The 14310-nt window shown below is 55.1% G+C and overlaps 1 protein-coding gene across 50 annotated transcripts in view; it reads left to right on the top strand.

Moving 5' to 3' along the window:
- Positions 1-14310, top strand: part of MAN1C1 (mannosidase alpha class 1C member 1) — a 54628-nt gene that overhangs the window by 37516 nt on the left and 2802 nt on the right. For all 50 annotated transcript variants that reach the window (XM_077189722.1, XM_077189724.1, XM_077189720.1 and 47 more), the window contains exons 5-11: positions 1463-1543; positions 3542-3636; positions 7827-7950; positions 9803-9896; positions 12736-12851; positions 13027-13246; positions 13732-13904. In XM_077189722.1, coding sequence (XP_077045837.1) covers positions 1463-1543; positions 3542-3636; positions 7827-7950; positions 9803-9896; positions 12736-12851; positions 13027-13246; positions 13732-13904 — 903 coding nt within the window. The remainder of the gene's footprint in view (positions 1-1462; positions 1544-3541; positions 3637-7826; positions 7951-9802; positions 9897-12735; positions 12852-13026; positions 13247-13731; positions 13905-14310) is intronic.

Here is a 14310-nt window from a genome sequence, read left to right as displayed (position 1 = left end):
TTCTTTGTAAGGCCAAAGGGAGCAGCGCAGGGACTCAGCCCAGGGGTTTTCTGCTGGGTGCAGAGGGGCCAGCAGATCAGCCTCAGCTGGCTGACAAGGTTCAGTGTTTAATGGTTCTTGTGTTCTGCTCTGGGTGATAGAAACAGACTCTCACTGCTACACACTCCAAGGAAACGTTGCTCACCAAAGAACAAGTTCTGATTCATCCCAGGTAAATGTCTGCCTGTGATAAAACAAGATTTCCTTATCAAATTTCCTTATTAAATTAGATTAAGGTTGTAAACCCAGCTCCCCTTGTCTGGGCCCTTTGTTGGTGTCACTGCTGGGACCTCAGCAGCAAAGGGGGAGCACAGGGGAGCCAGGGTTTGGGCATCACCTCTGCAAACAGCCAGGGCTGCTTCTCCCTGGGCCCTTGGGGCTGTGCTGGGGCTCTGGTGCAGCTCAGCAGGGCTGGCAGCTGAAGGGTGCTGTCCCTCCTCACCCCCAGCTGATGGCATCCCATCAGTGGCAGCCACAGAGAATGTTCAAACCAAAGTGCAGCTTAAACTTGTATTTGTTTAATGCCAGTCTCGTTGGTGTGAGGAACGGTTCTCCCAGGGGAACAATGCCTGCAGCTGCCTTTTTAGAGAAGCATCATTTGGGAGGGCACCACTGGCATTCATGGATTCATAAGAGACAGCCCACATCTGATAAATCTGGTGAATGGTCTCAGTCTGTTACTGAATCGATAAACAAGGGACAAAATCAACTGGGAGATAATTTATCTGGATTTCATAAAAGCTTTTAATCTTGGCCTGCAGAATAGATTGATCTGTAAAGACAAGAGTGAATGCAGTGGATTGATCAGTGGAGTCGGGGAGCACAGCAAGGGAGGCCGGGGGAATTAATTCAATATTGCCTCTCTACAAGGAGCTCTCACACTCCAGAAAGGCAGGACAGGGACTGCAGGACCCACAAGCTCTGCTGGAAACTGGGTGCTGTGATCTGTCTGAAGTTGTGTTGGGGAAGGTTTAGGCTGGATTTTGGGCAAAGGATTTTGGATTGCTGTGATCTGTCTGAAGTTGTGTTGGGGAAGGTTTAGGCTGGGTTTTGGGCAAAGGATTTTGGATTGCTGGCACTGCCCAGGCTCCCCGGGGAATGGGCACAGCTCCGAGGCTGCCAGAGCTCCAGGAGCTCTTGGACAGTGCCCAGGGATGCCCAGGGTGGGGTTGTTGGGGGGTCTGGGCAGGGCCAGGGGTTGGGCTGGGTGATCCAGGGGTCCCTTCCAGCTCAGGAGGTTCTGTCATTGTGTGATCTGCCCTGCCTGCCCCAGCTGCTGCCTCAGGTGGTAAATGGGGCAGTTTGGGTGTTTCTCTTCCCTGCAGAGCAAACAGGGAGAGCTGAGAGCTGGGCACACAGTGCTGAGAGATGGGCACAAGGCTGAGGGCTGTGCTGCACTCAGGGCTCTCCTTTGTCTTTGCAGAATGGAGAAGCTTCCCTGTTCGAGGTGAACATCCGCTACATCGGGGGGCTCCTGGCCGCCTACTACCTGACTGGAGAGGAGGTTTGTCCCCACAGAGGGTCCCCCCAGCTCCAGGAGTGTCCCCCCAGCCCCTGGAGTGTCCCCACAGCCCCTGGAGTGTCCCCACAGCCCCTGGAGTGTCCCCACAGCTCCTGGAGTGTCCCCACAGATGTTGGAGTGTCCCCCCAGCTCCTGGAGTGTCCCCCCAGCTCCTGGAGTGTCCCCACAGTGTCCCCCCAGCCCCAGGCACCAGCTGAGAGCCCTGCCCTGAGCATCAGATAATCCCCCCTTAACAACAGGCTAAACCCATCCTTTTTGTGAATATGGAAATGCCACTAATGTTCCTTTAATTAAGCCTCGAATAATTACCTTGCACACACCGTGCATGGCTCATTTGCCAGAGATCTTCCCTCCTGTGGGCAATTCTAGCCAGACACGTTTGCAGTTGGACACATTGCTCCCCGGGGAAATGCCATTTGCAGAGCATCTTTGTCTCTGTACTTGTTCCTCTCTCTTGCAAGTCGGATGAGATTTCATCAGACATCGTCCCAGATCCTGCCTGGGGCTAAGGAGGGCAGCTGGGAGGGGCAGGGGCTCCCCACATCCCTGTGGAGCAGGAATTCCTGAGCTGGGTGCCCTGGGCTGGTGTCACAGCCCCCGAGGTGGACGCTGCAGCCCTGGGTGAAGCAGGAGCTCTCATCTCCCCTGCCCTCCCTCCTGCCCAGCCTGGAGATGCCATCGTCTGTTTGCTGCTGTGCCTGGGCTGGAATTCTGCATCTGTAGGGAGATGAGGAGATTATGAATTGTTCCTCTGCCCTTTGGTGAGCTGAAACTCCGGTTCAGGGGGAGTTGGGTGAGGAGCGGCCCTCAATGAGAGCTCAGCCCTGGGGTGGCTCCTGCACAGTGACACCATTGATCAGGAGCAGCTCTCTTACCTCAGCTGCATTTCAAATGTGTTCCAGGAATGACTTCCCTCTGGGATTTCCCTCCAGGGAAAACTCTCAAAGGCTCGGTGAGACTCAGAGTCTGCCTCAGTGACAGCTTCAACAGGTTTCAGATCAACAGAGCAAAGAGAAGCCACATTAAGCCATGAAACTCCAGCAGTGACCCCTTGAAGTCCCATCAGCAGCTGGGGCAGTGCCTGCCACTTACCCAGTGCCACTGAAAGGCAGAACCCAGTCCCTGCTCTTGCTTTCCCCTCTGAACCAACCCCCTGTTTCCCTGTGAGAGTATCAAAGGTCTGGGAGCCCACAGGAGAGCTCAGGTTTCCTCAGTGCTGTATTTTTAGAGCAATGAATTCCTGCTTTCTGAGAGCCACCACCACAGGGCTAGAGGTAAAAGGCTTGTGCTTTATCTCCTAAGTCACTTAGAGGCTTCTCTTGATCAGGACTAATCTCTGCAGTGAAGATTAGTGCTGGTATCAGTCTGTCCCAAAATAATTGCGTGTGCTTGCTTTGTGCTGCAAGGCACCATAAGCTGCAATTTGAGTGGAAAGCCCAAAACTGAGGCATTACCAGTGCAAAAGGAGCAGCTTAGCCATGAAACCACCAATCCTTCTTGGCCAAGAGCTGCAAGGAGAGGATGGTTGGTTGCAAATCATGTTTTTTACAACAGGAGATGAAAACAAAATCTGGGCAAGCCCGCGTTGTAAATCCAGCAGTGCTTCAGCCCAGAAGGATTTCTTCTGATTTCAGCTCAGCCATTGCAGCTCCTTCTGTTCTCTGCCATGCTGGGAATGGGAAGGATTTGGGGAGCACTCTGGATCAGCTCAGATCACAGGGTGCTGGTGTGAGCTGCTCTGCTGCAGGCTGAGGCCTTGGCTGCTGGTTTAGTGCAGATTTGAGAGGAAATTTAGAGATGCCCAAGTTCTGTGAGATTTTTGGTTCAGATTTTTTTTTGTGCAGGGGAGCCAGGGCACAGCACACCTGGAGCAGGGGTTCTGCAGCACCTCCAGTGTTTTATAACTGTGTGTTTGGAAAAGGGGATGTGGGGGATCCTCTGTGACTCCTTCCATCAAATATTTATCCTCCCTTTTAACAGGTGTTCAAGAGCAAAGCCCTGGAACTTGGAGAGAAACTTCTGCCAGCCTTCAACACCCCCACTGGAATCCCCCGTGGAGTCATCAACCTGGGCAGGCAAGGCACATCCTCAGCAGCATTTCCTTTATTCTGGGAGCTGGGGAGGACCAGGGCCAGCAGCAGCTCCTCAGAGCTGTCCCCTCCAGGGCAGATTCCTCCAGGTCCCTTCCTTTGCCAGCTCCGACCCTGGCACAGATTGCAGGTGACTCAGGTCACACCCAGCTGTGCTTTGTTAATTAATTTGGTGCTGGCCACAGTTTCTTCCTCTGCCTCCTGCCAGGGCTCCCTGCTGCAAGAGCATTTTCCTCACTCTCATGTTCTGTGAAAGGTGATTTTCTACTCTGCTCATAGCAGGGATTTTTGCAGTGTGCCCAGCTAGATGCATGTGAATTCATCCAGGAAAAAATGGATTTAAAAATTGGAAAAACTGGGCAAGGGAGTGGATGGGACTGGCTGAGAGTTTTGGTGCTGGAAAACAGAGCAGAGCACAGAGCCCTCAGCCAGGCTCTGTCCTTCCTCAGCCCCAGGGTTCAGGCTGGTGATGTTCTCAGGGCCAGGGAGGCACCTGAGCTCAGTCCATCCCTGCCTGCAGAAGGTCTGGCAGCAAACAGAGCAGAGCTGGGGCTGCCCTGCTGCTCCTGCCTCTCCTGGCAGACAATTCCCTGCCAGCCAGGCAGGATTTGGATTTGCTGCTTCTGATGCATCCAAACAAATCCACGGGTGAGAGCTGCAGGAAATGCGGGTTAACAAAGCCTTTCATCCTCACCTCTTGCGAAACCCTCAGAGTCATTTTCCAGCCCTTAGCCCAAATCTCCTCCTTGGCTCTGCAAGCAAAAGACTTCCAAACATTTGGCTCACGCTGCTGCGTTGCTCAAATATCACTGTCAGCCCTCAGCTGTCTGATGTGCTCCTGATCCCGGGAAAATTGGAGCCACCAGCAGCTCTGTAATTGTCCTTTTTTACAGCACAGACATCCTGCTTCCTCTGTGCCTGATAAAGGCTCTGCATAGACTAACCTTTCACAGAAATGCCAAACCCTCCCCTGCCCTTTGTGAAGACAATTGGAGCAGCCTCCGTCTGCCCAGACATTCCCAAAATGTTTTGCTGGTGACCTTGAGTGAGAGCAGAGAAAATCGACAGAACACGCGGGCCACAGGCAGAGCCCCCGCTGCTGCTGCCTGGAGCTCTGGGGCTGGAGTGCCAGGTGATTGAGGAGCAGGGATGGAGGGACTGCATCCACAGCCTGAGCAGCCAAAGGCTGCAAACCCCCAGGGAATGGGAGTTACTCAGAGTGCAAGGGGAGGGCGAGGTGAGGCTGTGAGACCCAAACATCAGGGCCACAACAAAGCCCACGAGAGTTTTGCAACGAGGAATTTTCTCTCCAATTCTGCTTTTGCAAGGATGTGCTAATTCCAGAGAGACCTCAGCATCCCAGGAGGAGGAGGAGGAGGAGGAGGGTCCTGCAGTGTGTGTGGGCCTCTGCTGGTGGGGGGGTGGGTTAAAAGGGACGTTCAGAAATTTGAAACCAAAAAACCCCCCTGGCATTGAGTCAGCTCTGCACATTCATTCTCGAGGGCCCAGCACAGCCTCCCCCCAGCTCTGCCATAACCAGCTGCCTTTATCTCTTGCTGTCACCTTTTCCTCTGGGGTCCCCTCTCTGCTGAAGAGTTTCCTGTGGCTGCCTGCTTTCCCTGTTCTGTGTCCCATCCCACCCTCCTGCTTTGCTCTGTGTCCCATCCCTCACTCCTGTTTTGCTCTGTGTCCCATCCCACCCTCCTGCTTTGCTCTGTGTCCCATCCCACCCTCCTGCTTTGCTCTGTGTCCCATCCCACCCTCCTGCTTTGCTCTGTCCCATCCCTCACTCCTGCTTTGCTCTGTGTCCCATCCCTCACTCCTGCTTTGCTCTGTGTCCCATCCCTCACTCCTGCTTTGCTCTGTGTCCCATCCCACCCTCCTGCTTTCCATCCTGCTGCTCCAGCTGCCACGCTGGCCCTGGAGTGCTCTGTGTGCTCCAGCTGCTGCTCTGTGCTCTGCTCTGTGAGCTCTCCCTGTGCTGCAGCCCTTTCCTTCACACGTCCCTAAATCCCCTCTGTATTCCAGATTTTCCCTCAGCATCCTCTCCTGGCCTCTCTCCTGACCTGCCACTGGTTTTGCTGCTTTGGATCCCCACGGGGGAAGGCAACAATTTGACATTTCAGACCCACTTATCTGGGAGATAAAGGAGGTTCTGGGCATGTTCCTTTCCCTTTGGAGGCCAAGGTCCTTTAAGCAGTGGCTTCCTCTGAGCTGCTGGAGAGCAGAGCAGCTCTGGAGGCCCAGTTTGTGAGGCTGACAAAACGTTTCCTGCAGGGGGTCACTGCAGGCTGCTCTCGGAGCCAGGGCTGGCTGCAGATGGGCTCTGTGTCCTCCCTCCCTGCCCTGCCCTGCCCTCCCCAGCAGCTCTGCCGTGCTGTGGGACCCCAGCTCAGCTCCAGCTGCGAGCACATCCCGGGCTGTGCTTCTGGGGAGGGCATCTCTGGGACCCCACAGAGCTGCAGGGACAGCAAACACGGCCCCACTTGGCAGCTGCAGCCCTGCTGGGCTGATCTGAGCCGAGCTGGACCGAGCCGAGCTGAGCCGAGCTGAGCTGAGCTGAGCTGAACTGAGCTGTGCTGAGCCGAGCTGAGCCGAGCCGAGCTGAGCCGAGCTGAGCTGAGCCGAGCTGAGCCGAGCTGAGCTGAACCGAGCTGAACTGAGCTGAGCTGAGCTGAGCTGAGCTGAGCTGAGCTGTGCTGAACCCTGCTGGGCTGAACTGAGCCGAGCTGAACTGAGCCGAGCTGAACCGAGCTGAGGTGAGCCGAGCTGGACCGAGCTGAGCTCAGCTGAGCTGAGCTGAGCTGAGCTGAACCGAGCTGAACTGAACCGAGCTGAGCTGAACCGAGCTGAACTGAGCTGAGCTGAGCTGAGCTGAGCCGAGCTGAACTGAACCGAGCTGAGCTGAGCCCTGCTGAGCTGAGTTGAGTTGAGTTGTGCTGAGCCAAGCTGAGCCGAGGTGTTTGTGAGGCTGTGTGTGGTGCAGCCTCCCTCCAGGGCAGTAAATCAAGGGCAGCAATGGACTCCTGGCAGGTGTCCCCATGTCCCCAGAGCAGGGCAGGGCAGGGCAGGGGTGCTGCTGGGGCTGTGACCCTGCAGGGCAGGGACTGAGCACTGTGACCACACCGCCTCTCTTGACCAAACAGCCAGCTCGGGGCCTGCCACGTTTTCCTCTCCATCACAGCAAGGGAAACTTCTTTTATTTCCTCACAAGGATCATTAGTTTTAACCTCCTGTAAACAACAAACCCGTCCCTCTCCCAGCCAAGCTTCCCGGCGCCATCTAGTGTCACCCCCAGCCTTCCCCGTCCCTGGAGCTGCCAGGAGGGACCAAACGGAGCCACCACACCTCTGGGGAGCGCCCACAGCGGCTGCCTTGGTTACAGCCAACCCTGCATCCTCCAGGACGTTCTCCTCTCTGGGGGGTTCCAGGGACACCCAGAGCTGGGGGTACCACGGGGATGTTTTATCCCAAATATCTGTGTGGGGCAGGGTGGCAGTGCTCCTCCAAAGCTGTTTGTCAGCTGAGCTGTGCAGGAGGGATTCCTCTCCCACCAAAAAAAAATGCAGTTTGTGCAGTCTGTGTGTGCTAGCCCAGTCCTAAAGAATCTCTGGAAAATCACAGCTCAGTGCCACTGGAACTGCTGCTGAAAATCTCTGTGTGTGTCCTAAAATCTGTGCATCTGTCCCAAATCTCTGTGTGTGTATCCTAAAATCTGTGTGTGTGTCCTAAATCTGTGTGTGTTTCCTAAAATCTGTGTGTCTGTCCTAAAATCTGTGTGTGTGTCCTAAAATCTGTGTGTGTGTCCCAAATCTCTGTGTGTGTTCTAAATCTGTGTGTCTGTCCCAAATCTGTGTGTGTGTGTCCTAAATCTGTGTGTCTGTCCCAAATCTGTGTGTGTATCCTAAAATCTGTGTGTGTGTCCTAAAATCTGTGTCTCTCCCAAATCTCTGTGTGTGTGTCCCAAATCTGTGTGTGTGTGTGTCCCAAATCAGTGTGTGTGTGTCCCAAATCTGTGTGTCTGTCCCAAATCTGTGTGTGTGAGTCCCAAATCAGTGTGTGAGTCCTTTCCATGCCCCAGTGACACCTGGCAAGGGCAGGGCTGCCCCGGGGCAGGGCCACCCCAGGCTCTGGCTGTTTGCTGGCACTGGGAGCTCCCTTTTCTCTCCTTGCAGTGGCATGAGCTGGAGCTGGGGCTGGGCATCTGCTGGCAGCAGCATCCTGGCAGAGTTTGGGACCCTGCACCTGGAGTTCCTGCACCTCTCCGAGCTCTCTGGCAACCCAGTGTTTGCAGAAAAGGCAAGTGAGCCCAGCCTGGCTTCTGTGGGGTGGCCTCTTCGTCCTCCTGGGGGGCTTTTCCCAGTGTGGATTTTACCCAGAGAAGGGCACAGCCATCAGGAGCCTGCTTTGAGGGACACAGATTGTTCCAGGCAGAACCCAAAGGGAAATGGGGCTGGTCCAGAGTGCCACAGTGGGGTACAAACTGACAGGATTGCCAAAAAAACACCCAAAAATTCTGCTTTTCCAGCATGTGTCCAGTGCAGGTCTGTCAGCTGTGAAACAAGGAGGAGAGACAGGAAAAAAAAAGAGGAGGAAGAAGCTGGGAGAGGACAGTGGAGCTGGGATGGAGGGGATGGAAAGCAGTGAGGGTGGGGTGAGCAATGAGTGTCACAGAGGAGGGAAAAGCAGAGGGTGAAGGGAAACAGGAAAGCCAGGAAAATCTGTGGGAAGATGAAGAGAGGCTGGTGATGTGAAACAGAGACAAGGCTGAGGTTCCTGAGGACAGGGATAATGACAAATTGCTGCCAGGGAGGAGAGGCCAGGGAGAGGAGCACTGTGAGGAAATGAAGGGAGGGGAGAGATAAGGAAACGCTGGGGATGCACTGCTGAAAACCAGAATTGCATCCTCAGTCTGGGTTCAAACCTCTGTCCCCAGCCTAAGAGATTTTCCTCTTCTCCTCCTAAGCCTGTGGAGGGAAAAGGGCAAAACCTTTCTGAGGGACTCTCCTGGGCTGATGTGTGCACAGAAAATGGAGCACAGCCACCCTGAGAGGGAAAATGTGGGATGGTGTGGGCTCCACCAGCCCAGCCTGGGGAAATTCCTGCAGAGGAGCAGATCAACCCATGAGCTCCCAGCCTGGGACTGGGGTGATTTTAGCAGGAATTAAAGCCCATCTGTGTCTTTTATTCAAACCTGTCATGAATATGCCAAGCTCCCAAACTCCAGTAAATATTATGGAGCCTGACAACTTCCTTGGAAGCACTGGCTGAAGGCTGTAGCCAGCTTTTGGCGTGCAAATTGTCTGATTTTGTAAAAGGTTTAGGGCAAATTAGCTGCTCTGTAGGTTATAATAGAATATTTATGCTGCATGGAATTTAACTGGGTCCCTTAAGGGAAAGGCCTGTTGGATTTAATGGGGGTGAAACCAAGGGGGGCTTTAGAGAGTTAAGTGCTGGCTGTTCTGGGGCATTAAAGGAACTGTCTCTTGTTGAAGTTAAAGGCCTCAATTCATCACATTAAGTGACCACACGGTGAATTTAAGTGCTGTGTGAGTCACTCATCCCTGCCACTCCTTTCCCTTTGGATCATGGAAAAAATCACCCCTGGCATGGCTCACATCTCCCATTTCCACCCAGATCCCCAGGCATAGAATCAGATTTGGGTTTGGAAGGGACCTCAGAGCCCACCCAGTGCCACCCCTGCCATGGCAGGGACACCTCCCACTGTCCCAGGTGCTGCCAGCCCCAGTGCCCAGCCTGGCCTTGGGCACTGCCAGGGCTCCAGGGGCAGCCCCAGCTGCTCTGGGCACAGGGAGGAATTTGGGAAGAATATCCCATCTAACCCTGGTCCCCTTTACCTTGGGGCCATTCCCCCTTGTCCTGTCACTCCACACCCTTGGGGAAAGTCTCTCTCCAATTCCCTGTAACCCCTTCAGGTGCTGGAAGGACAGAATCCCCCAGGATCCCTTCTGGACCATGGCAGTGAGCTGAGCTGGGGCTCTGCAGCGTTTCCAGAGCCATTTCTGAGATTGGGGTTGGGCCGAGCCCCTGAGCCTCTCCCTCCCTGAGCTGTGTCCAGGCTGGGAGGGCTGGAGGGAGGCATGGAGGGAGGGCAGAGCACTAACCCCAGGCTGTCTGTGCTCTCTCACAGGTCAGGAACATCCGCAGGGTGCTCAGCAGAGTGGAGAAGCCCCAGGGCCTGTACCCCAACTTCCTGAGCCCGGTGACGGGGAGCTGGGTGCAGCGTAGGTATCTGTGCCTGCAGCAGGCCAGCCTCTCCTCCCCTCCTTCCCTCCTTCCCTCCTTCCCCAGGGGCACAGCAGCCAGCCAGCCAGGCTGTGGGACAGGAGATGAGCCAGGCTTGGCAGGGAGCAGGGCAGGAACTGTGCCCTTGCCCCCAGATGTGTGTCCAGCTGTGTGTGCCAGCTGCAGAGAGAGAACCAGAGCCTTGCTGAGTGTCCCAGCCGCAGAGAGTGTCCCTGTGAGTGTTCTCAGAGAGAGAATCAGAGCCTTGCTGAGTGTCCCAGCTGCAGAGAGTGTCCCTGTGAGTGTTCTCAGAGAGAGAATCAGAGCCTTCCCTGCACAGGGGCTCATCCCACAGGTGTTGGGATCCTGCAGCCAGCACAGGGAGCTGCATGGGGAGCACATGAGGTTCCCCTCCAAAGTTCAGGAGCCACCTGGAGAAGCAGAGGGCTTGGAGGAGCCCTGGATTCCCCTCGGATCCCCCTCAGATCCAGGGAGGAATTCTCCTGTGCATTCCTGTTGCTGTTACCATGGCAGCTCTGCAGAGCCATTTGGGAAGGAAGGATGAGATAAGGGTGTTTGCTTCTCTCCTGTTGGGAGCCCAGCACTGGAGCAATAATCAGGGAAGGTCTTGGAGAGGGCAGGGGAATTGTGGTGGCACACAGGGAGGAGGCTGTGCCCCTCCTCAGGAGTTTGCCCTGTGGCAGGAGCAGGAGGTGCCACTTGTGCAGCTGGGCCCTGATCTGTGACCTCCACTCTCTGCTCTGTTATTGATCTGCTTGTTCTGGCTGCTGGATTTGATGTTGCCAAAGAAAAGTCTCTTTCAGAGACTGGTTTGAACCTGTCAGAGGGTGACATTTGTCATCCAGGCAGGTTGCTCTGAGTCCTGCAGCTCCTGGTGTCCCCATGCTCTGTTGCACCTGGGCTGGATCACTGCAGAGCTCTCCCAGCGCTGCTTTTGTGGCTCTGGTGGCAACAGGCAGGGACAGAGCCCTGGCTGTGAGCAATCCCTGACCTGTAACTGGCAGGGCTGGTCCCAGCAGAGTGCCTGGGATGGTCACAGCTGTACATTGAACCAGAGCTGCTCCTGGGTGCTGGGAGGAAGCCCTCATCTCTTCTGCCACGAATTTAATTCTATTTTCTGTCTCTTCTGCCACGAATTTAATTTCTGTTTTCAGAGAGGGGCCTGGTGGTGCTTTCCAAAGCACAGTAAAAGCACTTTCTGATTGCTTGGGACAGGAGGTGCCTGGAGATTTCCTGGTTCCAGACAGACCTTCACAGGCTGTTTGTGACCTTGGGATCTGCCCCCATATTCCAGGGAGGGAGAAGAGTGATCAGCCCCTTCTGCACCCCCAGTGCTGCTGGGGACAAACAGATGAGGGCCAGAGCAGGGAGGCATCTGCAGCCTGCTCCCCAGAGAGGCCGGGCTCTCATCTCCTCTCCTGCCATTAAAGCTCTTTGCAGGAGGCTGTTTGCCTTGAAATTGCTGTGATTTTCTTAAAAGCTGTATCTTTGACCTGGCTGAATGAGCAGATCTCGTCAGTGGAGAGGCTGGGCTGAGGCTGTGGGAGGGCAGTGTTACCTGTGGGCAGTGGATTTATTGATGCAGGGTGCCTGGGAGGCAAACCTGCCGTATGGAGAGCAGCTCTGCAGCAGGGCTGCAGCTTTGGAGAGTTTCTGAATGACACACTCAGGATCACAGAGCTGCTCTTTAAAGGCAGCCTGTGCTTGCAAATCCCCTGCCCTCCCTGCTGGCACGGCAGCCGCGTGTTTAATCTCATTGTTTTGCTAGGGATTATTCCCTGGATCACTGGACACACTGTGTCAGGGATGTTTGCTCTTCAGGTCAGGAAAATGATGCGTGGCTCTTGGTTTGTGCTGCTGGGAGGATTCAGCATTTGGAATAAGCCTCGGGATTTTATCTGTGTACAAGGAGAGGGGAAACAAAAATCTGAGCAGCTCTGACACCTGCTGCATGAGCTCAGCTGGGAAATGAGGGTGGGGCAGAGCCAGGGGGGGACGCTGTTAATTTGTTAATTAACAGGATGGCTCAGTCCAGGGAGGGCCGTTTGTCTTGCTCTCTTAAAAATGGGAGTGCTTGAGTGCTGTAAAGAGCTGCCGTTCCCCCTGTGGCAGAGTTTGGAGCTGTAAATGCATCCAGCAGCTCCCCCCAGGCACAAACCTGCAGCTGCCAGGCCCATTTCACTCTGCAGTCCCTCAGCACCTCCTGCGAGGTCAGAGCCTGGGAAGTTTCATTTCTGCAGAGGAAAACATGCACTGCACATCCCTGTACCTGACTTTATCACTTTAATGTGCCAGCAAGCCCCAGCCTCCCCCAGGGCCCAGAGTCCCTCCGTGGGGCAGGAATACAAATGGCAAAACCCAGGAGTGTGTCCACAGCCCCTTGCTGGCTGCTCTGTGGGATCCCAACACCTCTCCTTCCTTTCCTGAGGCAGGGAGACAGCTCCCAGGGGCTCCATCCAGATGGAAATCCCTCAGTACCCACCACTGCTTTGGTTTATGAGGCTGGATTTATGATGATGGCTCCATAAACAGGAAGCATCTTCACGTGGCAGGATAAATAACTTGCACAATGAGGCCTCTGAATGGTTCTGCTAGGGGATACTAATGCTCTGGAAAATGACAGAACATTTTTCTCCTGATTGCACTTTCCACCTTTCTTCCTCTCTGAAAAGCAATGCTGCCAGCTCTCCCCAGGAAGCTGGGCAGGGGAAGGAGAGAACAAGGGCATTAAATAGGACAGGATTGTTTCCCCTTTGTAAGGCAGCTGCTCACTGTCTGCCATGAGGCTGAAGCTCTTTCCTGGCTTTCCCACCACAGACCACGTCTCCATCGGGGGGCTCGGGGACAGCTTTTATGAATATCTCATCAAATCCTGGCTGATGTCAGACAAGAAGGACTCTGAAGCTAAGAAGATGTACGACGATGCCTTGGAGGTGAGGAGCCAGCTGCTGCTCCCTGCTTTTTGGGGGGGCCATGGTTCATGAGAAGGGTTCAGACCTTCAGAATGAGCCTCTGGGTTTCCTTGGTTCTCACTCCTGGCACTAACTAACACTGAGTAAGTTTTACTCACTGTCCACTCTCTTGAGATCCTGATTTTCATCCCTCTAGGCAATAGAAAAGCATTTGGTGAAAAAGTCTGCAGGAGGCTTGACCTACATTGCAGAGTGGAGGGGTGGCATCCTGGATCACAAGATGGGCCACCTGGCCTGCTTCTCTGGGGGCATGATTGCCCTGGGGGCCCAGCACAGCACGGGGGACAGGAGGCAGAGGCACATGGAGCTGGCAGCAGAGATCACCAGCACCTGCCACGAGTCCTACACACGCTCAGGTACCTGCACTGCAGGGAGGGCATTGCCTGCCCTGCCAGGGGGGGTCTGTGCCCCAGTGCTTTGGGCTGGAAGGGACCTTAAATTCCATCCCATGGCAGGGACACCTCCCACTGTGCCAGGTGCTCCCAGCCCCAATGCCCAGCCTGGCCTGGGGCACTGCCAAGGATCCAGGGGCAGCCACAGCTACTCTGGGCACCCTCATGAACCAATTTTTTGCAGCAGGGAGAGGGTTGGTGTTAAAAGCAGGGATCTGGGTGCTGGATAGTGCTTGCAAGAGACTGGGATTCCTCAGCACAGACCAACATACCCCAACCAGTGCAGTTGGTTTTGTCACCATCCTGATCCCTTCTCTCCAAGACACTGCAGAAAAAAAGGCTCAACAAAGCCTTGGGCAAACCCTTGCGTGCTGAGCAGCCCGAAGGCAGCTGGCTGGTGTGCTGCTGGTGCTGGCCTGGCAGTGACAGTGCCGTGTCCTTGTCCCCAGACACCAAGCTGGGCCCCGAGGCGTTCCGCTTCGACGCGGGCAGCGAGGCCACGGCCACGCGGCTCAGCGAGCGCTACTACATCCTGCGGCCCGAGGTGGTGGAGAGCTACATGTACCTCTGGAGGCTCACCCACCAGCCCAAGTACAGGCACTGGGGCTGGGAGGTGGTCCAGGTAAGGCTGCAGAGGGCACCGGGCTCGGGGGGTCCCTGCAGGCCCATGGAAATCTTCGCTTCGGTCGGAGGAAGGAGCGGAAATTATTGAAATTGTGTTAAACGCTGAGATGGGTCAGGAATGCTCCAGGCTGGGTTGGATGGGGCTCTGGGAGGTTTGGTCTAGAGGGAGGTGACCCTGTCCGTGGCAGGGGGGTGCAACTGGGTGATTTTGAAGGTTCCTTTCAACCCAGATTGTTCTCAAACCCATGAGCAATGGGGCAGGGTCTCAAACCTGTGAGCAATGGGGCAGGGTCTCAAACCTGTGAGCAATGGGGCAGGGTCTCAAACCTGTGAGCAATGGGGCAGGGTCTCAAACCCGTGAGCAATGGGGCAGGATCAAACCCGTGAGCAATGGGGCAGGGTCT

This window comes from Agelaius phoeniceus, chromosome 22 (genome assembly GCF_051311805.1).
Source record: "Agelaius phoeniceus isolate bAgePho1 chromosome 22, bAgePho1.hap1, whole genome shotgun sequence".
Classification (NCBI taxonomy): domain Eukaryota; kingdom Metazoa; phylum Chordata; class Aves; order Passeriformes; family Icteridae; genus Agelaius; species Agelaius phoeniceus.
This window is presented reverse-complemented; position numbering and strand designations above follow the sequence as displayed.